General features: G+C 47.8%; 1 protein-coding gene across 3 annotated transcripts in view; it reads left to right on the top strand.

Moving 5' to 3' along the window:
* Window positions 1-25838, top strand: part of DTNBP1 (dystrobrevin binding protein 1) — a 121497-nt gene that overhangs the window by 35188 nt on the left and 60471 nt on the right. For all 3 annotated transcript variants that reach the window (XM_040967726.1, XM_040967729.1, XM_040967728.1), the window contains one exon: window positions 11009-11141. In XM_040967726.1, the coding sequence (XP_040823660.1) occupies window positions 11009-11141 (133 nt within the window). The remainder of the gene's footprint in view (window positions 1-11008; window positions 11142-25838) is intronic.

Here is a 25838-nt window from a genome sequence, read left to right as displayed (position 1 = left end):
CTCCATCTTCTGCTTCAGTTTTGTGATGCTATTTGATTAAAAAAAAACCACCGATTGACAAGTAATTAACAAGCCACAAATTGGGTTTTTGCGTACGTGACTGAAACAGATTGGGAGTGCTGTTGCTCGTAACAGCAGCATCCCTAGCATCTCCCACCTGTCACGTGGGCTGCTTTATGGGACACGAGGCAAGAACCCCACAAAAATAGTCATGTTGTCCCCACTCGGCATGTCAGGAAAGTAAAGCTTAGAGAGGCCGTGGCTTGCTCAGGATCACAGTTAGTTGGATGAGGACCCGGAATCCCAACCCCCCGGTCGAGAGAAGACACTGGGGTGAACCACTGTTGGAGGCTGGGGCCTGTACCGTCGGCATCCGAGGGTGGGCTGGGGCTGTTTGTGAAGTGGAGCGTGGCGAGTCCACGGCGTGGGACACTGTAAGATGGCTGTGGTTTCCTCCTGCCCCTCCCGTGGGGGTGGTGACGGCTCCTCTCCCGCCTTGGAGCCTGAGCACACAGCCCTCGGGCTGCTGGCATTTTCTTCTCCACTGTTGAGACGTTGCTTTGCCACTTGCTCCTCCTTGCCTCACTGGCTGTCCTTGTGTAATTCCTTGCATATACTCTGCATCAGGCCCTCCCTCTGTTCCTCAGCAGCTGAAGATTCAGGTTTTTAATCTATAGCCCTGCATTCCTTTTTAAAAAAGAGTCATTTTATTTAAAAGAGACCAAAAATGAGAGGGACTTAGGCTGGTTCACTCCCAGAATGGCTACCATGGGTCGAGTTGGGCCAAGCCAAAGCCGGAGCCAGGTCTCCAGGTCTCCCTTGTGGGTGGCGGGGACCCCTGCCCTCAGTCTGCCACTGCCTTCCCAGGCACCTTTGCAGAGAGCTGGATGGGACATGGAGCAACTGAGAGTACAAGTGGCAATCAGGTGCGGGTGACAGCTTACCCTTTGTGTCACAGTGCTGGTGCCTGCTTGTTCTCTGATGCCACTTTACGAATTGAGTGCGTTTGCCACAATTATTACTGTTTTTCTATTTTGAAAATGTGACCTACATAAGGCTTTGTTAACACACTGCTTCCATCCTGAGTCAGGGTTCTAACGTCCTGAGAGGAGTTGGTGTTTAGAGACGCCCAGCTGCCCCGTGCCTTCAGCAAGCGTGCAGGTCCCCATTGTCCACTGGAATTCTTTCTCCTCACTAAAGGGACATGTAAGCTAAAGGACTCTGAAATCCTGTTCTGGGTGGTCACCCCCCAAATAGATTTGAACTCTCTGTTCTCTTTTTTCTGGCCCTATTTGGAGAGTTCATCTTGTTTGCTTAGATGAGACATTTGTGAATTATTACTCTTTCACATTTAAGATACCTGTTACTTTTTGGGCTTGTTAGCTGTTATTTGCTGAATGTTATACATCATCCTGAAAATGACTGGAAGATCCGAGTCCAAGTTTTGAATGAACTTGGACTTGGACTGTGAGCCGTGCTGGCCGGCCGGGCTGCCATCCGTGTGTGCAGATGCTCCTGTATCCATGCACTGGCAGAATTCATCTGAATACAGTGATGCACCGTTTCTTAGGCGCTGTGAGAACGGAGCGTTTGCAATGTTCATTCATATCCTGCTGGATTCCTTCTCATATTCTGCCTCTCGGATAGAATGTCTCCGCTCATCACTGAAATACATTGACATAATAATACAAGGTTTAATACAGCCAAACCATAACAACAAATAAAATAGCAACTTGGACGAAAGTGGTAGCTAACTTCTTTGCACTTTTTGCCCACCTGCTGGCAGCTCTCCATTTTCTAGGCTACTTACCTCGTTTGAGCTTTCCTCCCGTGAAGAGGGACTTTGCCCATACTAAGTGTTCTGTGAGCAACCTAGACTTATATTTTTTTTAAGATTTATTTATTTATTTATTGGAAAGTCAGATACACAGAGAGGAGGAGAGACAGAGAGGAAGATCTTCTGTCTGATAATTCATGCAATGGCCGATGCTATGCCGATCCGAAGCCAGGATCCAGGAACTTTCTCCAGGTATCCCACACGGGTGCAAGGGTCCCAAAGCTTTGGACAGTCCTCGACTGCTTTCCCAGGCCCCAAGCAGGGAGCTGGATGGGAAGTGGAGCTGCCGAGATTAGAACCACCGCCCATATGGGATCCTGGCGCATTCAAGGCGAGGACTTTAGCCACTAGGTTATTTTTTGAAGGCTGGGGAGGAGGGTGAGTGGTGAAGAGTGGGAGAAAGAGAAGGAACATGGGAGCACTCTTACCCTGTGGCTCACTCCTTAACTGCCCAAGACAGCTGGGGCTAGACCATACCGTCTGGGGTTCCCAGGTGGCTGGCAGGAACCTAAGTATTTGGGCCGTCATCAGCTGCCCCCCGAGTATGTTTGCAGGAAGTCGAGCAGCCAGAACTCGAACCAGGCATTCTGATATGCGGTGCAGGTGCGCCAAACAGCAGCCTGCACCACTGTGCCACAAAACTCAGCTTCACTTTGGGCTTGTGGTAATACTCTTCATGCGCTCCGCTGCTGCTCAGTAGGTTCGATCCTTGGCTCTGCGGCCCTTCAGGAGTTGTTGCGGAACAGCGGCCAGTGCGTTCATGTTGCTCTTTGATGGATTATGATCTGTCGGGCTTACCGAAGCTGGGCTTCAGTTGCTGTAAGAGTTGTCGTTTAAGCAAGGTGTGCTGAAGGGTAGGTTGAAAACTGGGAGACAGGAGGTACGGCCTGTCACGCCCGGGTTTAGATCTCAATTCCTAACTGCCACGTGAGGTTTGACAGCACTGCAGGCGTCTTTGTTGCTTCAGATTTCAGCTGCCTCATCAGCAAGCTGTGAGTCAGAGTGCACTCGGCCCCGTGTCTCTGTGGTTCCACATCTGCAGTTCGGTCAGCCGTGGGGCAGGAACGCTCAGAAAGCATTTGCATCTGTGCTCAACATGCAGATTTTTCCCTTCTGTTGCCCTTGCTGGATAATGAAGAACAAATGTTTACATAGCGGTTCCCCTGTAATAGACATAAAACCTAGAGCTGATCGAAAATGTGGGAGGATGTGGGTAAATTGCACGCAGATAGAAGGCCCACATGCTAACAGGGGTCATGGGGCGAGCGTGGAGGAAGTGGTGGTCCTGGGACCAGTCCCTGAGGATGTGGAGGAAAGTCACTTGACTGTGGTGAAGAGGGTGGGATGACGAATAGCACTTGGCACACTGTCTCGTGTGCACTGCGCATGTGCTGAGGGTCCTGAGGTGTTCATAGACCTGGGAGGCAGCAGGCACCTCTGGTAAGATGCCAGCTTTCTGATGGTGGTCTCTAGGAATTGATACAACCGTTGATTTGTGACAGATGAGTTTGCATGGATAGTGTGCATTATGCAAGTTAGTTTGTCCTGCAAAGCTGTTGAGAGTGCAAAACCATGGCATCAGATGTGGTGAGAGGCACACTGAAGTGCTTTGTACCTTGAGGGACCCACCTAGGGATGAAGGGGACCGGCTATGAAACAGTTACTGAATTTTCTTAAGCTTCCACTAGAGGGCAGTCTAATCTTACTCCTTTACCAAAGTGGAAAAAGCGGCAAGGGCTAGTCTTTGAATTTTCTCTTAACTGATCTTAGGTGACCTGTTGTTAAAAGACCGCTAACTTCCTATTAAAAGATTCTGTTAGTTATTAGACAGCAACATGAGACAGGAAAATGGCTGCCACAGGTTGAGCATCTTTCTTTGGATCTGACCCTCTCCTAACGGCTCACCATTGCACTGCATGTACAGAATTGGAGAGGGCGTCTTGCTGTCCCAGCGGGAACTGGATACTTTATCGGCCAGATGGTTTCTGAGATCGGACCCGGCTCGAGGCACACTGCTTCTCTGAGACACTTTCTGGTCTACTGCATGGATCGCGTTTGCTCTGTAATGGCTTCTGTGAGTCACTGCGTCTCCCACCATGCTGTCGATGCCTCAGTGCCTTGCACACGGAAGTGTGGTTTAAGCATTAAAGTACCCTAGAGTCCTAAAAACTGGGATCCTGTGGCCCGAGAGTTTGAATCCAAGATTCCTGTTTTCCCTGAGGCTAATTATTTTGTTAGAGAAGAGCTCACTGAGTGTGGGATAATCAAGAGTGTGAATTAATCTTCTTGTGTCATGGCCTGCACCACAGATGACATGTGTTTGAAACAAAAGACACAAAGGAAGGTTCCACGCAGAACTGCCCTTCCTCGGGACAGTCTTCCCGCGGAGATCTGTGAAGCTCTTTGCTGCCCAGCTGTCAGGCATCGCGCAGTGGCTCTCGCAGTAGAATCCCGCCTACCTGTCCTGCTGCTCACTGAATGACAACGCTGTGCTTGCACCAGGCAGAATCAGGTGTGAGGAGCTTCCCAGAGGTGTGCCTGTGCCCACGGGGGCCAGCGGGCAGCCTGTGCTCATGCATCCTGAGTTGGCCAGCTGAGCGCTCTGCTGTGCAGCCTCTAACAGGAAATGTGTGGACCGTGACGGTGAAATTAAATGCCGGCCAGTTTGAATTTCACGGGAAGTCCTCGGAACACACGTCGCATGTGCACTTCTAACTATTTAAAGAGATTTATGCAAAGTTTTTAATTCAAAAAGGGAAGAAGAAAATTCATTTTTCCCCCAACGCATTTCTGCTTTGTAGTGTTACTGGTTTCCAGTCTGTCAGGAGTGAGAATGGAAACTTTGTGCCGCTGCTTCCGTGCTGGCCTCCCCGGCGTGACAGGCCGTGTTTGCTGAGCTCTCTGCCTGGGTTTGGGCAGTTCTTTTACAACATATAACGCAGTCTTCCTGTTTTCATTAGGGAACCACAGATGATTCTTCTTGGTTATTTTTCATTTTAGAATAATAGAATTAGTCCGCCACCAAAAGTCATTCTTTATCACATTCACCAGTGGTACAAAGGGATCCGAAGATGAGAAGATGGAAGCTTTGCCACTGTGGCCCTTCCTGGGGCAAGCTTTGGGCAGAGCCGGGAGGACACCAGCTGAGACCCCTGCACCTTGACATGTGTGCGGATTCCAGTCCCAGCTCTGTTTGATTCCGGCTTTCTGCTGATGCACACCCCAGAAGGTGGCAGGTGCTAGCTTATATCCGACTTCCAGCCACCTGTGTGGGAGATGCTGGCTTCCGCCTGGCCCAGTCCTGGCTGCTGCAGGCAGTTGGGGAATGCATTCTTTCCCCCGTCCCCCTCCCCCGCCTCTTTTCTGTCTGTGTATCTTTCAAATAAACAAAATAAGGGAAGCATTTTATACAGAACAAAAAAGACCCTTGCTGATTGAGAGAGATTGTCGGTCAGAATGGAAGACCTGTACATGGCTCCGAGACCCTGGGCCGAATCTGAAGAGACAGAGGGAGCTGGGCAGTGAGGGTGGACAGGGGAATTACAGGGACAGGGACAGGCAGAGCGAGAAGGACCCGTGCTTCTGTGCTTGGAAGGCAGCCTGGGTGTGAAAGGATAAATTGTGGCCAGAGACTCCGGGGCTCCTGGATGCAAGGGTAGGAGTGAAATTAGATTCTGAAAGGACTCCAGAGATCGTGCTGCTTCTAGGAGGAGAGGGTGTAAATTATGGGTTTGATGGTAGCAAAAGTGACCAGGGAGTATCCTGAGCAGTAAAAAAAGAGAGAGAGAGAGAGAGAGTTTTAATTGAGAGCCAGAGAGAGAGAGAGAGAGAGAGCACTTGAGTGAGAAAGTGAACGTGAGAGCACAAGAAAAAAAAAAAGAAATTTTCGTTTGCTGGTTCACTTCAAATGCTGGCAAAGACAAGGATGCTGGGGACTCCATCAGTTCTGCCAGGGCTGAGGGCTGGGGCCAAGAGTCACCCCACCCGGGGGCGAGGGCCAGGGCTGAGGGTGCGACCTGGGGGCGAGGGCCAGGGCTGAGTGTCGCACCCGGGGACAAGGGCCAGGGCTGAGTGTCCCACCCGGGGACAAGGGCCAGGGCTGAGTGTCCCACCCGGGGGCGAGGGCCAGGGCTGAGGGTCCCACCCGGGGACAAGGGCCAGGGCTGAGTGTCCCACCCGGGGGCGAGGGCCAGGGCTGAGGGTCCCACCCGGGGGGCGAGGGCCAGGGCTGAGGGTGCGACCTGGGGGCGAGGGCCAGGGCTGAGGGTCCCACCTGGGGGCAAGGGCCAGGGCTGAGGGTGCGACCTGGGCACTCCATCCATTGTGAGCCGCAGGTATCCTTAGCTCCAGGCCCAACACCGTTGTTACTGTAGTTTTGCCAGGTGTGTAGCTTGTTCTGAATGGAGTCTGACTTCTGCTAGAATACTCTGTTTTCCTCTGGTCCTCATGTTGTTAGCAGAAGATTGAGTTAGGCAGCACTACAGTATTGCATCCGTGAGAAATTCATTTGCCTGCCTGCTAACCCAGTTCGTATGTCTGGTCAGCCAGTAGAGCCAGCATCTTCAGAACTGTGGAAGAGCGTTTGCCAGCACAGAGCAGTTATTAATCCTGTGACAGCACTTTTCTTCTTAGGGAAATCAGTTGACATTTCTTTCCTCTCACCTCCAGGGGTCTTAAGTCTGAAAACATAGCCTAGTACATGCATGTCATTTATGAGATATTTTCAACGAAAGCGAAGTAATTTTCTTCGTTTTTAACATGTTCGTTATTGGTTCTATTTACATCATGATCAATACTGGTATACAAAATTGTTAGTTTTAAATGACTGTAACAAAGATAATCTCTGTAAAGATTTCTCTGCGTGTGTTTTATATGCATCGTCACATGCTGAGCTGGGGTGCTGCTGCTCAGTGCCCCTTCTGGGGTGCTGTGCGGGCGCCTGACATTGCCTGCAGCCTGCGGATGGCATTGCCTCACGAGGGGCAGAGCCGGGGATCCGAGTGTGGGCTCCAGAGCCCCGCTCTCGGCTAGTCCTCTGTGTGCTTGGGAAGCATGCAGGATGCCGAAGGAACCGAGCAGCTTGGAAGTAAAGGAATTCTATAGTAAATGGATTGTTTCAGTTTTTTTTTTCAACTTCCAATTAAAGTGAAAACTGCCTTTTAAATAATCACGTTAGCCACAATCATCCTTTGTCCATTTTACGATCCTGCCAGGCTGGTTGCAGCCAGATGAGTTGAGTGTCTCTTCTCCAGTGCTGTTAGTACCAGTTCCCAGGCACCATCTTCTCGTTACTTTTTCACTTAAAACAATGGAAATATGCCATCGAAATGACAATTAATGCAATATTGCTTTGCCCATTTCCCCTGCATAAACTTCTGAAGTACCACTTAACGACATTTTAGAAATTTTAGATATAATTGTTCTGTGATTAATATTTAGATTTTACTAAATCACTTCATTTAGGCATTCCGAGGTCACACAACTGCCCTTGATGGTGGGGTGCGTTGTGAGTTGATTCTAAGTCACGTCTGGATGGGGAAGGTCAGCCACTTGACGTCAGGCGCACAGAACAAGATGTTGTAAAATGAGATGCACAGCGTTTGATCAGAGAGAGCGAGGGAGGGAGAGAGAGAGTGCCCATTTGGTGATTCACTGCCCAGTGGCCACAGTGGTTGGGGCTGGACCAGGGCAAAGACAAGAGCCGGGTCTCCCGCATTGGGGTCAGAGGCACAAACAATTGCATCATCTTCTACTGCCTTTCGCAGGCCATTAGCAAAGAGCTGGGACACAAACCAGTACCTATACGGGCTGTTGGTGTCACGGTAGAGGCTTAAGATGCTATTCCGCAACACTGGCCCCTTTTGCAAGTGTGCTGTTAACTCAGACAAACGTGAAGATGCATTGTACTACAGGCTGTTTGCTGCTGGGTCACAGGCTGTAATCTGAGGGTCCGCCTTCATGTATGAGGTCTGCCTGCCCTCGTATACCATGATGAAGTGAGTGACTGGTTTTATGTGATTCCTGAAGGCAGGTCCCAGGCCACCATGAACTGTGTTATTGTCATTTCCATTAGTAGTGGTTTGCGGTATTAAATCAAGATAAAAAGACGGGAGCTAAAACGTCTTGTTTTAAATGTTTACTTGTCTGAAATGTGGAAGGATGGGGCCTGGGAGAGGCCTTCTACTCGCTGGTCACATTAGAGTCTCCATTCACCTAGATACTCGCTATCAGTGCTTAGCTGGGAGAGTGGTCCCATTTGCTCTGCCCTCCAGCTTCTGCTGGAGTCCAGATGTCCTTTACAGGCCTGGGTGAACTGCCACATCGCCCATGCGCATCCTCTGCACCATCTTCAGTGGAAGAGGTCCAGTTCTGACATATGCACTGCATGGTCAGACCACAGATCCTGTGATTTTCACCATGCTTGGAGCTCTGAGTCCAGGGGTTCAGTTGTGGAGGTGCCCAAAGAAACCTCACCGGAAGTGACCCTGGGCCTGACTGCTGTGTGTGCCAGGCAGTACATGGTTCGGCTCAACCAGTCACCTACCTCCACCTACACACAGTGGCATTTGCAGTCACTGGTCAGTTTGTGCTGCAGCTTAGCCTAACCCTGTCCACCACACACTTGGCCCTCATACACACCAACAGCAACTGCAGTCCAGTCGAAGCGAGCCCCGATAATTCCCACCAGGCCTGGTCCCTCCCCGAACCAGTATGTGCAGCAGACTGGTCTAGTCTGTCCTGCATCCCATTTGGCTTTTATACATGCCAGTGGGTGCTGCAGCCTAATTCAGCCCGATCGACCTCACCATGCAGCCCACACTTACGCTGGTGGGTGCTACTCTCTATCCTCTAGGCATGCCCCCAGGCCTGGTTCTCATGCTCACTCGTGGGAGCTGCAGCCCGTCAGAGAGGTGCCCACACTTTCCTTGTGAGAGCCACTTGCTGCCCCAGATCTTGCACTTTCCAAGTGGTTCTGCAGTCTAGCTTGACAGAATTTGCTTCCATGCCCAGCACTTGCGAGCTGATGCTGCACAGCTGTTGCCTGGAGCCCTTTGGTGCCATGAACGAGAGGTCAGCTGACAGAGCTAAGACCCTTCCCTGCCCGCCACTGACTGCACCTGCAGCCTGTGCTTCTGGGTTAGTTGTACATACAGACACTTCAGAGCGTTCGTGGAAAGGCAGAATTAAAAGATAAGTTCATTTTCTGGGGTCAACACAGTGGTGTAGCACACTAATTATCTGTGTCCAGGGTTAGCCTCCCACATGGGTGCTGGTTTGTGTCCTGGCTACTCAATGTCCAATCCAGCTGCCTGCTTGTGGCCTGGGAAAGCAGTGAAGGATGCCTCAAATTCTTGGGCTTCTGCATCCACATGAGTGAACCTGAGGAAGCTCCTGGCTCCTGCCTTCAGAAGAGCTCAGCTCTGGCCATTGTGGCCACTTGGGCAGTGAACCAGTGGATGAAAGATCACTCTGTCTCTCCTGCTCTCTGTAAATCTGCCTTTCGATGAAAAATATTTTAAAAAACGTTTAAAAGATAAATTAATGTTGGTATGTATTTTTAAAAAAAGATTTATTCATTCCACTTAAATGCAAAATCACAGAGAGGGGGAGATCTTCCATCTGTTGGCTCACTCCCCAAATGGCTGCCAAGGCCAAAGCTTGGCCAGTCTGGAGCTGGAAGCTTCTGGCAGGTCTCCCACATGGGTGCATGGGTTCAGTTGGATGACTGAACCATCCTCCAGTGCTTTCTCAGGCCATTAGCAGAGATCTCAGAGATCTCAATCAGAGGTCGTGCATGAACTGGTACCCATATGGAATGCTGGTGCCACAGATAGAGAATTAAACTCCACCACTATGCAGGCCCTTGGTATAAACTTCTTCTTCTTTTTTTTTTTTTTTACAATGCTCATGCATAGTGGGCCCAGCATGGTTGCCTAGTGGCTAAAGTCCTCACCTTGCATGCTTTGAGATTCCATATGGGAGCTGGTTTGTATCCTGGCTGCTCCACTTCCCATCAAGCTCCCAGCTTGTGGCCTGGAAAATCAGTCGAGGGCAGCCCAAAGCCTTGGGACCCTGCACCTGCATGGGAGACCTGGAGGAAGCTTCTGGCTCCTGGTTTTGGAACGGCTCAACTCCAGCTGTTGCGGCCACTTGGGAAGAACCAGTGGATGGAAGATCTTTCTCTCTGTCTCCTATAAATTTGCCTTTCCAATAAAAATAAATAAAATCTTTTAAAAAATAATCTATGCATAGCGTGGTCTTCAGAAAGTTCATGGAGAGTACATCTTATGAAAAAACGTTGAATTAAAAAAATTTTTTGTCAAGATAAACTTATCTGGGCCTGGCACGGTGGCCTAGCGGCTAAAGTCCTTACCTTGAATGTGCTGGGATCCCATATGGGCGCCGGTTCTAATCCTGGCAGATTCATTTCCCATCCAGCTCCCTGTTTGTGTCCTGGGAAAGCAGTCGAGGACGGCCTAAGGCCTTGGGACCCTGCACCCGTGTGGGAGACCTGGAAGAAGTTCCTGGCTCCTGGCTTTGGATCAGCGCAGCACCGGCTGTTGCGGCCACTTGGGGAATGAATCATTGGATGAAAGATCTTCTCTCTGTCTCTTCCTCTCTGTGTATCTCTGACTTTGCAATAAAAAAAAATAAATCTTTAAAAAAAGATAAGCTTATCTTTGAATTCCACTTATCCATGATTTTTTATGTGCCCTTGTATCTACCATGTGTTTAAGATTTATATATGTGGCATACCAGAGGTGAAACAAATGATAAAGTAACTCGAAATCATAAATATTAAATTATGTTAGGTATAATTTGTGTTAATTATATTTTGCCATTCTCAATTATGTGAAAATTGGCTATGCATGTGTAGTCCATGGGCTCATTAGGCTATAAGATTTGATTAATTAGAATGTTCTATTTCATCGTCATCCTGGTTAATAGAGTCTTCAAAACATTCTGGAACATTTAGCTTTTGAAGCATAACTCAGAAAAGCTGACGCGAAGTGCACTTTATTGTAGGTCAGTGTAAGCTATTTTGTTTCAAGAAAGTTGAATAAAGAATGTTAACCAAATGCAAAACAGGCCTAAAAATCTGCATGTTGATTTTCTTGCCCTTTCATCTTGCGATTGCTGACGCTGCTGCTTCTGTCTGGTCACTCCCAGCTCAGCTGGAGGCCAGCTTCGAGGAAGTGGAGGAGCATCTGCTGCACCTGGAGGACCTGTGTGGCCAGTGTGAGCTCGAGAGACACAAGCACAGACAGGCCCAGCAACTGGAGAACTACAGGAAGAGCAAGAGGTGAGTTTGGAGAGTGGGCGGGGAGATCCATTTTCAACCTCAGAGTGTTCCGCACTGCCTCACACACAGCTTGTACATTTAGACTCTTAAAACACCCAGGGGAGGTGGGTGTGGGCCGTCAGCCTCTCGGTTAAGATGCCTTTTGGCACATGCACAGCCCGTATCAGAGTGCTGGGACTCGGTCCCGGAGGCGGGCTCCTGGCTGCAGCTCTCTACCCACGCAGCCCTTGGGCCTCCCTGCTGCCCTCAGGGGAGAGCTGGGCTGAGTTCCCCTGGCTGCTGCGGCCCTCTGGGGAGCGCACCAGCACATGGGAGCTCCCCGTTGCCTGTCTCTCTCTTTCCTTCAAATATATAAACATTTTAAAGGCAAAGGCTTCTACAGAATACTCATCAGTAAGCTCTCCAGAAATGCTCTTGTGTTGACTCACTGTCACCAACCAGTGGGGCTGAACTGGAATAAGCTGAGGATGGGACGCCACAGCAGTGGTCTCTCTCAGAGTCTAAAGAGCAGAACAGGAGCAGGGTTTGCAACCCCTGGGAGCTGTTCCCTAGAGCTTGGTGGGAGGCGGAAGGTAGAGCGGCTTTTCCTGTTCTCCTTTCACTTCTCTCAGTAGAGCAAGAGGGGTGGACTCGTGGAAAGGGCTGGATGAGCCTACGTCTAAACTCTGTCACCCATGAGTACCATCTGTAGCACCTGCAGCAACTATGTCATCTCTCTTAACCTCCGTGTCTCATGTTCCTTTGGGAAATGAGCAGGGGCCCACCCCACAGAGGAATTGAGACAATGACATGAGATAGCAGCTATGATTCAACTGGTGCTCTGTAGCTGTTAGCTACGATCATGATTATCATCACTAGGCCAAGCTGAGCTACGATGGAAGCGAAGTCTAAGCATAACAGCTTGCTAAGGTAGCATTCCAACCCCGTCCAGTGGCCGCCTGAGCAGGGCTGGCAGGTGCTGGGCGGGATCCTGTTGTGGAGAAGTCCACCCATGGTGGCTGATGGGAGGGCATGGCTGACTGTTATCTGTGCTGGGTACCTCAGGGACTGAATATGCCATGAGGTTTGTATTTGCTGGAAGGAAAGAAACAGCGGTAGGGGCTTAGAGTGTAGCTGAGGCTAAAGAGAAGTTTTGGTGCAAGAGTGAGAAGGGTAGGTCAGGCCGAGTGCACTGTTGGTTTTAAGATTATTGGTAAATTGGGTAGAGTTTTTGGTTGTAATGAAAAGAGGAGTAGGCTACTGATGTGAGTGCTGGGTGCTGGCCACCAGTAGCCAGAAAGAAAAACGTATGGAAGTGCGGAACTTTCAGATTGTTGCAGATGTTTTCTGAATAATGTCAGGATGCAGAGTAGAGATGAAAAATGAGTGCCAAAAAGCGGAAGTCCCACTCTGGTCCTTGTGTCCTTAGGGATGGTTCTGCTGCGGGACTGCGTGTTGAGACAGCTATTAAAGTACAGACTTCTCGACTCCATCACTGGGGTCCCTGAGCGCAGCTTAACTGTAGTGTGCAAAAAAGAAGAGCAAGAAACACCTACTAATACTACACCCACCAGTGTGCAAGCGTGGCGTGACATGGGGTGAGTGTCAGTGCAACAGGGTGCACAAAGCCCCAGAATTGAACAGGAGTCTGAAACTGACCCCTTACGCACACAAGCACTGTGCAGCTAGGCACCTTGGGCACAGCGTGGGACCAGAGGCCAGGCTCTATCCTTGCACAGATTACTGGGCAGCAGGGGCTTGGGACTTGTGCCACCCCTTTACTCATCGGTAGGGATAGCCCCTTAGGGTTAGCTTTCTGACTCTCAGCAAGTCTTGTGGTGGCTCTTAAACGTTATGGTTGGAAGAATGGCCAGGTAGGCCTAAAACGTGGTTAACAGTCCCCTCCCAGAGAGACGCCACAGGCTGTCACTGTGGTTGGCAATAGAGAAGAATTCAAAGCAGATAAGCATAGAGGACAGCCACTGTTTAGATGGTAGTGCGCATGCAAGCATGATTGTAGGCATTCTCTCTATATGAAGAAAGAAGGACACCACTCCCATTGAAGTTTCGGAGGTCTCTGGAGCAGGGGGTGGTGTCCTGGTTGCATATACACATGGAGTGGGAATTAGGGCAGTGTAATCTGTAGGACCATGGTCAGGTGTCTTGTGCTTGATGGGGAGTGAGGCTTAGGTACATACGTAGGGGATGGGTGTGCCAGCCTGCACCTAAGTGGGTAGAGTTAGGCACTGTGCTGGGCTGCAGCAGGCTCCCAGCTGCTTTGCTTACTCGTTCCCTGTCTAGTCCACATCAAGGACTTTGCAGGAGTCCCTGAGCCTTGAGACCATGCCCTTGCAGCCTGGTCCCTGGAGTTTGGGGTGATGGTTCACTCCGCAAGCGACCGCAACGCCCAAAGCTGAGCCTATCTGAAGCTAGGTGCCAGGAGCTCCTCCAGGTCTCCCACTGGCATGTAGGGTCCCAAGGCTTTGGGCCATCCTCGACTGCTTTCCTAGGCCACAAGCAGGGAGCTGGATGGGAAGCAGGGTCGCCGGGATTAGAACCAGCGTCCATATGGGATCCTGGCATGTTCAAGGCGAGGACTTTTAGCCACTATGCCATCACACCAGGCCCAATACTAGTGATTTTTTTTAAGCTGCTTGAACGTAACAGTTGTATCACTATTGAAATTTTCCTCTGACTGTAGAAATTTGACTGAAATGCAACATGATGCTTAAATATAAAAATTGAATTTCAAGTTTTGGTAAGTAACCTAGATTAAGTGAGATTTAGAGCTATCAGGTAGGTTTCTCTTTATATACACACACATACACACATATGTATACTTCTTAAAAATTATTGTCGTCATTTTATGATACAGTTTCATAGGCCCTGATATTTCCCTTACCTCCTCCCCAAGTTCCTTCCTCTTCCAGTAGTTCCCCCATATTATTATTATAGTATAATTTTTCATAAACAAAAATAATGTCCATCATTGCAGGCATGGATAATGGCAAAGAGTCCAGCATCCTGTTGCCGAGATATAGTAAACGCTTTCATTGGGAGTCCATCTTTGATCTGGAAGTAAAGATGCATACTGCATTGGATCCTGCCATAACTCTTACATTAGGCCTCTTAATAGTGTCTTTCAATTGTTGAATACTTTTTTTGGCCTGACCCAGCTCTGCTTCCAGCTGTTTGTTGTCTCCTGGTGATAGGAATTGTCTTCCAAGTCTGAGAGTCTTTCTTCTGCTTCCTTCATTCTATTTTGGAGACTCTTCGCTGTACTTTTACTTTGCTCCACTGTATTCCTCATTTCTGATATATCAGCTTTCATTTGATTCAGTTCCAGTGTGACATGTTCTTTAAATTTTTGAACTCTTGTATTAAGTGCTTCTCATTGTTGATAAGAAGCTCTGTAACAAATGTTTTGAATTCTGTATTCCCATTTTCTTGATGTATTCCTCAGTGAACTCTGAGGTTAGCAAATGCTTTTGCTCCTTTGCAGGGGAGTCTTCCATAATATTCATTGTGTGTTTGTCTCTTTTTTTGCTCTTGGTTATTGTACTTCTAATTATCAGATCTTGGAGCAGGTTTTTTAAGCTATGTCACGCACAGGTCTACACTTCGATTTTACTTATTGTGGTTGGTACATGGCTCTTTGTTTGCAATCCCTTGTACCACTGCCATCCAGTGAGTTCTAGGTCTGGATTCTTATTTTTTTTGTTTGTTTGTTTTCAAAGATTTATTTATTTTTATTACAAAGTCAGATATATATAGAGAAGGAGAGATAGAGAAGATCTTCCATCTGATGATTCACATCCCAAGTGAGCACAATGGCTGGTGCTGTGCTGATCCAGAGCCAGGAGCCAGGAACCTCTTCCAGGTCTTCCACACAGATCCCAAAACATTGGGCCATCCTCGACTGCTTTCCCAGGCCACCAGGCCACAAGCAGGGAGCTGTATGGGAAGTGGAGCTGCTGGGATTAGACCCGGTGCCCATATGGGATCCTGACGTGTTCAAGGCGAGGACTTTGGCCACTAGGCCACACCACCTGGCCCTGGATTCTTATGTTAAACTTCTATGATTCTCTCCATAGCCCCAGCTCCTAGCTCGCCACTCTCCACCTCCTGTGATACCGTTCTGAGGCTGCACCGTTGTCTGTACAACCTTTCTCCCACTTCCTGTTAGAGTAGTTCCCAGGATTAGGGAAACACCAGGTGTCCTATGTAGCTAGGTTGTTGGTGGTGCTGATCTTGCTGGAACCTGTTGGCTATTAGGTCTGAGGGCCACACAAACCTATTTTGATCCATATGATGCTAAAGTTGGTATTATTTTCTATGTGGGATCACTGCAGTGACCTGAGCTCAGTGAGTTGTCTCCCAGCTCTGCATATACACAGCTCACTGTTGTCCCTGAAGTCTTCGTTTTTCCACACTGTACAAAATGGTGCCTGATGAGCCACTACTAGAGTTCTTGATCTGCTGGCTGTCAGGTCTGAGGGCGATTTGGACCTATCTTGGGTTTAACCTGTAGGGTGCCACGTTGTTGCAGTTCACTGAGCCAGAAATGAGTTTACTCCCAGCTCAGTGTATGCACGGTATTGTCCATAGACTTTGCCTCCCTGTACAAGATGGCTCCCAATTCAGCTCTAGAGGATGGAGTGGGCTGTGAAGTCCAGCCTGTTCCCACACTTCTCGCCTGGGATCTGCTGCCGTACCTCTGCTGGTCAAATCAAATATACCAGCAGGTTGGGCAGTTCTTTGTCTGGGTTTACCTCCTGAGCTCCAGATGAAAGTTCCTTCCCACCTGGTTGCTGGTGGAGTTCCGGCTGCTGGTGCGGTTCAGATCACTTCTGGCTGAATGCCGCTCAGGTATTGGTCATTGCAACCCCACACCGTTGTGTCTGCTGCTTTCCTGTGTCTGTCAGTCTCCTCTGCTGTTGTTCTGTCCTTTTGTATTTTCTGGAATGTACCCTCTCTCCTTCACACCGGGTAATGTTTCTGTATCTGCTTAAACGTGTCCTTACCCTATTCCACCATCTTGATTCTCTGAGATTTTGGTAAGCTTGTCTTCATCCTTATGCAATGACTCAGATGTATTTTAATTAATGCTTTATAATGTTATGTTACAAAATAAAAAATTGAAAGTGTTTAGAAAATAGTATCACCTATAATTTCCTAGTAAAATCCAAAATAAGCTGAATAACTCTTAAATTAGTTTCCTATTTGAAATATTTGTCTTTTTCAAGATTGAGTTGTGTAGTAGAAGTAATATTGTTCTTGGTGTCCTGGTGTCACTGGTTGAGAATTCTATGCCTCTTGGGCCTGCTATTAACTTATTTGTATCTTGCTCTATTGTAAAACTTTGTAGGGGCTCAAGGACTTGAGCCACCCTCTGCTGCTTTACCAGGCCTCCAGGGGATCGCCAGGGCTAGAACTGGCCCCGTAGAGGCTGCTGTTACTGCAGGCAGAAGATTAGAATGTTATGCCACTTCACCAGCCCCAGGATGAAGTATCTTTAAAAGAAACTTCTTGGAGATAGTGTACTTAATCTGCTTGCTCCCATGGTTGATTGGCCACTAACTGTTTATGAATAATTTGGTTACAAAACTGGGAAAGGTGAGTGACTTTAGCTAAAGGAAGAGTAAACAAAAAATATATTTTTAAATAAATCATGTGGAGCATTTGCAATTTAGATATATTTTATTTACAGTTTAAACTGCTCCTGTGTTACTCATTTGCAGTCTTGTTGGTGCCAAAACTGGAAGTATGATGAAGACTTGGTAGATACAGATTTTGGATTTAACACATGGGTGGGACAGCATTATTATTTACTGATCACACACTAAAAAGATAATAAAGAGCTTTTTAGAAGTTGAAATACTGGGCCTGGCATGATAGCGTAGTGGTTAAAGTCCTCGCCTTGAACGCCCGGGGATCCGGCACCGGTTCTAATCCTGGCGGTCTCGCTTTCCATCCAGCTCCCTGCCTGTGGCCTGGGAAAGCAGTCGAGGATGGCCCAAAGCCTTGGGACCCTGCACCCATGTGGGAGACCCGGAAGAGGCTTCTGGCTCCTGGCTTCGGATCGGCATAGCTCTGGCTGTTGTGGCCGCTTGGGGAGTGAATCAGCAGATGGAAGATCTTCCTCTCTGTCTCTCCTTCTCTCTGTATATCTGCCTTTGCAGTATTAAATAAATAAGTAAACAAACCTTAAAAAAAAGAAGTTGAAATGCTAACTAATGGAAAGAAGGAAGAGGAAAAGACAGCTGATAAGAGGTGACAGCCTCGTTCGGGGGGATGGAAAGCAGCCAGGTGAGCAGGTGCTGACTTACAGAACAGAGAAGGCCAAACTCTGAGCGCTGGTGCCTATTTGGAACCTGGACACAAAGTATGCCAGAGTGCATCCCAGGATTCCAGAGGCGGAGCTCAAGGGGAAGAAACCCCAAACCTTGGAAGAGCGCTGGCCACAGGAGATCCAGTTGAAGGTGCATTTATTGGAGAAGTTATTCCCCAAGTCCTCTGCTCAGCCCCATGGATTACTCCACCCCTTGCTCACAGGCAGCGTGGGATGGCAACTGCAAGCCCAGACTTGCAGATTGTAGGCACCTTTGAGGCAGGTGAAGGTGGGTGGAGTTACGGGGTAAGCTGAGGTCTGCGTGCTGGGCAGTGAGACTCTGGGCCTCCTGGCACTGGCTGGTAGGGCTCTGGCAGCCCAACTCACATGCTCTGTGCCAGGGGAGGAGGGTTTGCCAGGAGAGAGCTCTCGGAGGGAGGCGTTCTGGTGCCGCCTGCTGATAGGGCTGCATCTGCAAACTTGCCCCTCCACCCCGCGATTGCCATTTAGCCAGGTTCTTGTACTTAACTTTTAGATATGCACAGCTAAAGAATAATACACAATTGACAGAAGCTTGCAAGGTAAAAGGGGCCAAAACTAAACTACACTAACAAGGCAACTGTGAATGAGCCTGAGAGGAGGAAAGAAAACGTAAAAAACAATTGTGATCAATTAATAGTTTTAGATATGTTGTGACCATTTTGCATGAATGAGACAACAGGATTCTGTGGAAGAGGAATAGCTAGAAAACAAGTAAGAGCTCTTCGAAGCAGAACATGATAATAACAGTAGGAAACTTCCGGAAGGTAATGTCATTCCTCCAGAGGAGTGGCCTGCAGGTGAGGGAGCAGAGAGACTGGGAACAGCTAGAGTGTGGGGAGCAAGCCACAGTGCCGGCCAGGGATGGCTAGGTCACTGGGAGCCCTGCCGCAGCGTGCAGGGAGCCGCACTGCTTCTGGGGGAACGTGGAGCTCCTGAGTTTGACCATCTTGGAGGCCTTTTAGCAGCTGTGGCAGAGAGTCTGATGACAAATGACAGATAAATGTTTTTTTCAAAAAAACATGCACACAGTAAATATTTATAGTTAAGGAAAATAGAGGCTTTTCTTTCTTTCTTTTTTAAATATTTATTTCAAAGGCAGAGTTACAAAGAGAAAAAAGGAAGAGAAAGCGGGATCTTCCATCCACTGGTTTCCTCCCCAGGTGGCCACATTGGCTGGAGCTGAGCCTGTGTGTAGTCAGGAGCCGGGAGCTTCTTCCGGGTCTCCCACGTACGTGCGAATGGGAGCCCATGCCTTTGGACAGTCTTCCTCTGCTTTCTCAGCAAGCTAAACCAGAAGTGGAATAGCCAGGGACCAACCAGTGCCCACACAGGATGCTGGCCTCAGAGGTGGCAGCTTTACACACTACACAATGCCAGCCCTGAAAATAGAGTTTTAGAAAGAAGAATCCACTCCTTGGTTCAGTTGGACAGTGTTTCCGTTGCAGTAATCCCAGGTGCGGAGTTGTGACTGAGCCTTTTGGGGGCTGCGAGAAAAGAAGCTTGTGTGGACTGGGGGCAGAGGAGGCTAAGAAAGCTCATCTTCTCTCTGCAGCAGGAAATCACATCTAAAATAGAAAAAAGGAAGCTTCTGTTGCCTGCGAGCTGCTTCCTGTGATGCCAGCGGCATCCTGTGTCAGTGCAGGTTGGGGTCTTAGCTGCTCCGTTTCCCCTGCAGCCTCCCTGCAGATGGGTTCGGGAAAGTAACAGAAGATGGCCCCAGTGCCTCGATTCCTGTCACCGTGTGCTGGAGTACTTAGAAAAAAACGGAGATTCTTACTGGAAGAATTAACTCTGTTGAAGGTGGCTGCTTGTGCAAAGCAGGCAGAGAGATGGAGAGAGCTGGAGCAGAGACTCAGCCTCTTGTTTATACAATAAGCAAACAGATGGAAAACAGAGAATTTATGTTACTACAACATTCCCAGAAGTCTGTACGGAACAGATATCCACTGACAACATTCTGTGATCAGATAGTTCTGTGTGCGTATGTATGAAAGGCTCTCAGAATTTGTTTACTCAAGACAGTTGACTCAGCATTTCTCAAAGTACTTACTTACAGATCCAATTTGCATGTGACGCATATTAATACATATTAATATCCCATTCTGCATATTGTTTGAGAATATATTTTTTAAAGTTTTATTTTTATTTGAAAGGCAGGTTTAGGGCCTGACATGATGGTTGAATAACTAAATCCTCACCTTGCAAGTACCAGGACCCAATAGAAGCGCCACTTTGTGCCCTGACTGCTCCACTTCCCATCCAGCATCCTACTTGCAGCCTGGGAAAGCAGAGGAGGACGGGCCAAAGGCTTGTACCCTGCACCCACGTGGGACACCGGGAAGAGGCTCCTGGCTCCTGGCTTTGGATCAGCTCAGCTCTGGCCATTTGGGGAGTGAATCAGTGGATAGAACATATTTCTCTGTCTCTTCCTTCTCTCTGTAAATCAGATCTACCTTTCTAATAAAAATAAAAATTTGTAATAAAAGAATAAGAAAGGCAGGTTGACAGACAAGAAGGGACAGAGGTCCTCATCTGCTGCTTCACCTCCCAAATGGCCGCAGGGCCTGGGACTGAGCAGGTCTGAAAGCTAGGGCTTCTCTGACGTTTCCCCAGCAGGCTCTGGGGCCCCAGCACTCGGACCGTCTTCCACTGCTTTCTTGGCCACATAGCAAGGAGCTGGATTGGAAGTACAGCAGATGGAGCACAAACTAACACTCATATGGATGCTGTGCCGCAGGCAGGGTCTTAACTGACTGTGCCAAGGCACTGGCTCCTAGGAGAATATTTTAAATAATGTTATCAAAAATAAACTTCTTTTAGAAATAAAACTCCTTATAAACAAGATACCATGATTTTTCCTTTTGTTGTCCAAAAGGAAATAATATGAGATGAGAAGGTTGGATATCTGAGATATATGTTTGTGATTTTTTTTTAAAGATTTATTTTTATTAATTTTTTTTATTGGAAAGGCGGATATACAGAGAGGAGAGACAGAGAGGAAGATCTTCCGTCCCATGATTCACTCCCCAAGTGAGCGCAATGGCCGATGCTATGCCGATCCGAAGCCAGGAGCCTCTTCCGGGTCTCCCACGCGGGTGCAGGGTCCCAAAGCTTTGGGCTGTCCTCAACTGCTTTCCCGGGCCACAAGCAGGGAGCTGGAAGGGAAGCGGGGCTGCTGGGATAGAACCGGCGCCCATATGGGATCCCGGGCTTGCAAGGCGAGGACCTTAACCACTTGCGCCACTGCGCCGGGCCCATTTGCGATTATTTAAAGTGGTGTCTGCACACTCTATAATTTTAGAGAAATGCAGGCCAGACAACTGGAAAATGGTGTGCCAAGGAAAATGAGCCCTTACTTCTCCCACCCCGCCAGTGCCGAGTCTGTAGTACGCATCTCTGATATCTCATGGAGCTCCCACTGGGCCTGGTGCTTGGGCAGGGCGGCAGTCACGGGAGGTGAGACTCACCTGCAGTTAAATCCTTTGGCTGCTTAGGAGCCACATTTACAGAGAGGAAGAGAGACAGAGAGAAAGAACTTCATCTGATGGTTCGCTCCTCAAGGCCTCGGGCTGGCCTTGACCGCTTTCCTAGGCCACAAGCAGAGAGGTGGATGGAAAGCAGGGCTGCCGGGATTAGAACTGGTGCCCTTATGGGATCCCAGAATATTCAATGTGAGAACTTTAACCACTACACCATCACGCCGGGCCCTTTTGGACTTTTGAGTTGGAACAGCCTGAAGCAGTCTCAGATGTTTTATATCAGCGTATCTTTTTAAGAAAGAAATTAAACTTACTTGTTTATTAGAGGGTGGGTAGAGATGTTTTATCTATTTATTTACTCCCCAGTTGGCCAAGGGAAGGTCAGGCCAAAGCCTGGAACCTGAAATTCCGTCTGGTCGGCCGGGAGGTTGTAGGGTGCCAAGGCCTTGGGCCATCTTCCATTGCCATTGTTCCTGGGCCATCTTCCCAGGAACATTAGTAGGGAGCTGGATTGAAAACACAGCAGCTGTGGGATGCAGGCAGTGCCCTGGCGTACAGCACAGGCCCTGTTAGTGTATCTCGAGTAGAGAATGCGTTTGTGAGTTGGTCAGTTCTTTGGCGGACATGCCCAGCTCAGGGAAGAGACTCTTGGCCCGACGGAAGCAGAACTATGACTTGCTTCCACCGGTGATAACTGCTTACCATGACACTGCTGTTCGTAGCAGTGAGAGAAACAGATTTAGAAAGCGCCTGGGGCTAAGCGATAGCTCCTGTCTGCCCGTGAGAAACGTGTGAGTTCAAGAGCAGTGGAAGGCACTCGGTGATAAACACTGTGTTTGGATGTGCAAGAAGATAAAAGATAAATGTATAAAGAGAAAAGGAGTGATTTTAGCTAAATGTAGACTTTGAAGAAAATCACGCAGGATGGTGATAGAGTGCTGAGGGGCTGGGAGTCCTCTCGATGGGGTGAGAAGTGAGTGGGGGACAGAAGCATCTGGGGACAGGAGCCCGTGGCCTCTAGGGTGATGCAAGCCCAGCAGTTGGCACAAGGGTGTGAAAAGTAAGTGGCTTAGGGGAATGAAGGAGAGCCAAGAAAGTAACAGGGCCGCAACCTGTTCAGTCTTTAATCTTTCCATTAACACTGTAATCCTTGGAATGCTTATTGAAATTCTGTCACGGTAGCTGATTATATTATGCTTAACATCACACACAATTATGTAATTAAATTAAAATATTTCTCATTTCCAAACTTATGGATCAGTTAGATTTTCGCCTTCAGTGTGCAGAATATATCAGAATATTTCTCCCAAAATAGCTACATCTTGGAGAACAGTGATTTTTAGCAATTCTGGTTAATTATGAATGACTCATAACTTAAAGTCAGTCTGCTGTTGGATTAGAAGTCTGCTTAGGGGCATACTGAACTTCAGAATACTTTCCTGCTGATTTTTCTGGACTTTGAAACTTGGTTTTCTCTTATAATGGTGGCACTTGCTCCTGTGGGTGTCACTCAGTGTCCATGTGTATTTTGGGAGAGTCATCATTCTTTCTGCTTTGTACTTATGCATCCATTGCACTCAATGCTAAGGACTGTGCCCATCATGTTGTTTCATTGTTAGGTAATGTGGCCTGTAACCAAAGTTTAGAAAGTCTTTACAACAAGGTGTCACAGATTTATTTGAGATATCATGACATATCTTTGGTAATATTTGCTAAGTATGGGTTCTACAGACTAACCTATCAAGTTATTGGAATGTCTATTCAAATTAATGTACATAGATGGTGCAGCTGAAGTTCTAAGCAGCACTACGTAGTGGAGAGCCTTGGCAGGAGTGTGGCACCCAGGCCTGGCCCTGCTTGAGCTGGACAAGAAGAAACCAGCAGTGTTTTCTAGAGTGAGGATGGTTCTAGAATCAACAGAGAAGGTCTGGAGTGCCTGGCTCCTGGGACTCTATGGAGTTGTGTTTGGATGCTGGAAGGAAATTGGAGTGCGGAGATCCTCTCCCAAGGCAGTGTTTTTACGAAAAAGGAATAGACTTTTGTACCTTCTCAAAGTAGAATAATGGGGCCCAGAATTATTCTTGCCCCTGATACCATTGAAAAAGACAAAAAAAAAAAAAAAAAAGAGAGAGAGATAATGCTTTTTATGCCCTGTAGACATGAAGCAAGTGACACAAGCCCCGGCATTGCACCACTGTGCTCCCTTGGGAGATTCCAGGATACTGTGCACAAAGGGGCCCTAAGTTGGAACCTGGACGACTCTCAGTTGAGGAGGCAGTCGAGAGTCTAGGAATACCAGGGCTCCAGAGTTTACAGAGCCACAGGAGGAGCTGCTTAGAGAGAATCGTGGAAGCCCACAGGGGGTCTGACTTGAATCGTCAGCAGAACACTGCTAGTGCCCTTTAGAAGGCAGGGAAAACCCCCAAAGGACTAGTGCCCACTAGTGCCTGGTGCTCAGCTTAGCTGGAATCATGGAATAGCTGCTTCAACCTGCTTAAAACATCATCAAGCAAGCCTCAAAAGGACCAGGGTGTTGACAAATAAATTACCTCTGTCCCAGACAAAGCTCAAGAATACAGGAAAACAGAAACACGTAGTATCCCACAAGATAAACCACAGCATCTGGCATCTGATCTAAGTTAGGCAGCTGGCGGAGTGAGGAGCTGGCCAGTCAAGCAGAAACACGCAGCACTGGCATAGATGTGAGCTCAGCAAACAGGGATGGACTCCCACTTACCATGGCTGTGCTCTGTAAGCCCCTACAGGTCAAGACGTTAAAGGGTCCAAATTCGTATCTCTCTCTTCATTTTCTCCATTTTACTTCTTCCTTTCCTATTAGAGGCTGGAATTTATATGGTTCCCAGGTGGTTAATTGAAAGTGAATTGAAATTTTGATTTTGTCATAATATAGTAATCATGTTTGCTAAGCCAGTGACCTGTCTTGAAAATAAACTGACAACTCCAAATTGCTCAGTTTTAATAATGAGTAGTCACTTCATAGATTTCCTTTCAAAATAGAATTTAAGCTTATGAGTTGGCAAGGAATTGAATGTAACAAAATTCTTGTTCCAAAGTGTCTGTTAGAGAGTCGGTCTTGGCAGTTTTAGGCTTTACATGTAGTCATGAGAACAGATGCAGCTGGAATACTTAACAGTCTGTCAGAGTCATGGGTTGACAGTAAATATAGTTTAGGTTCTTCAAGCTTTATTTTGACCAATGATATCTGTTTGCCATCAATATTAAAAGGTCGTGTCATGGCCTGATATACTTCTTTCAAAATAGTCTTTTTCTAATTGGCTTCCAGAACTTTTTTCTCCCAGTTGCATGATTGCTAGTATGTTGGTTGGTGTTCATAAAGGTTTGTTGCCATTGGTGGTGGTGGTGATGTGTCATCCTTATTTCCCCTCTCCCTCCATTTAACTTTTTATTTACTTATTTGAAAGAGACAGAGACAGATCTTAAATCTGCTGATTATTCCCCAAATGGTGTGACAGCTAAGCCCAGATCAGGATGTAGCCAGGAACCCAGAACTCAGCCCAGGTCTTCCATGTGGCAAGGACACAGGCGTTGGAGCCGTCACTTGCTGTCTCCCAGGCCACATTAGCAGGAAGCTGAATCGGACGCAGAGCTGAGACTCCAAGCAGGCCATGCCAACACTGTTTACAGACGTTCCAAGTGGTGTCTGAACTGTTGCTCCAAATGCCACCCTGGCTTTGGGATCTGACAAACGTGAAAACTTAAAGGGTGTCTTTGAGATGGAGAGTAGTTGAGACTAAAGACAGAGCAACCTTTAAAAACATTTGCTGAAATGCAGCAAAGCATAATAATGATTATCTTGGGTTTAAAATTAGGTAATTCTTTTTTCCAATGATAAGTTGGTTATATATGCTTGTGCATTGTAATTTACAAAGACTAATAATTTCCAGTCATTAAAAAAAATCAGTTTATTTGAGGCCAGTGCTGTGATGTCCGCGTGCAAGGCAGCATCCCATATAAGCACTGGTTTGAGTCCTGCCTGCTCCACTTCCCATTTAGCTTCCTGTTACTGTGCTTGTGAAAGCAGTGAAGCATGGCCCACGTGCTTGGGCCCTTGCACCCACGAGATAGCCGAAGATGTGTCTGGTTTTGGACGAGCCCAACTTCTACTGTTGCAGCCATTTGGGGAGCAAAGCAGCAAGTCAAAGGTCTGTCTCTCCGTCTTCCTGTATAGTTCTGATTTTCAAATAAAATAAATCTTTAAATACAGTCAAAGTGTAGACTATTCCACATTTTACATGACCTGTTGTCATTTTGGAGCTTATTATTTCTTCAATAATGAGTTACTGTTTTTTTTTTTTTCATGGATGCTTTCAGAAGCGTACAGTTTTTTAATGATCTTAGTCTTCGCTTGAATGTGACTTAGCTGGCATTGCCTGGGCTTTTCCTGCTGTTCTAGAGGGATTGGGAGATGATGCAGGCAGCTGCCCTGCCCTGACCTCAGCGGCAGGAAAGTGTTGGGAGGCAGCCGAGAGGTGACCTTCTTCCTCCTCCCTTCTGTGGCGCGCCCCGGCCCTCTGCGACTCTTCTGGTGCAGTTTGCCCATTACTTATGGTTCCCAAGTCTGTTTTCCTGCCAATTCTTTACCATTTCTAGGCTTCTGCTTCAGAAAATTGGTACTGTAATTGTTTCTTTTTTTTTTTTTAAAGATTTATTTTTATTATTTTTTCATTGGAAAGGCAGATATACAGAGAGAGGAGAGACAGAGAGGAAGATCCTCCGTCCGATGATTCACTCCCCAAGTGAGCGCAACGGGCCGATACTATGCCAATCCGAAGCCAGGAGCCTCTTCCGGGTCTCCCACGCGGGTGCAGGGTCCCAAAGCTTTGG

This window comes from Ochotona curzoniae, unplaced genomic scaffold (assembly GCF_017591425.1).
Source record: "Ochotona curzoniae isolate NIBS_2020 unplaced genomic scaffold, NIBS_Ocur_1.0 scaffold_461, whole genome shotgun sequence".
Taxonomy (NCBI): domain Eukaryota; kingdom Metazoa; phylum Chordata; class Mammalia; order Lagomorpha; family Ochotonidae; genus Ochotona; species Ochotona curzoniae.
The sequence above is the reverse complement of the archived record's forward strand: the minus strand, read 5'-3'. Positions and strand labels throughout refer to the sequence as shown.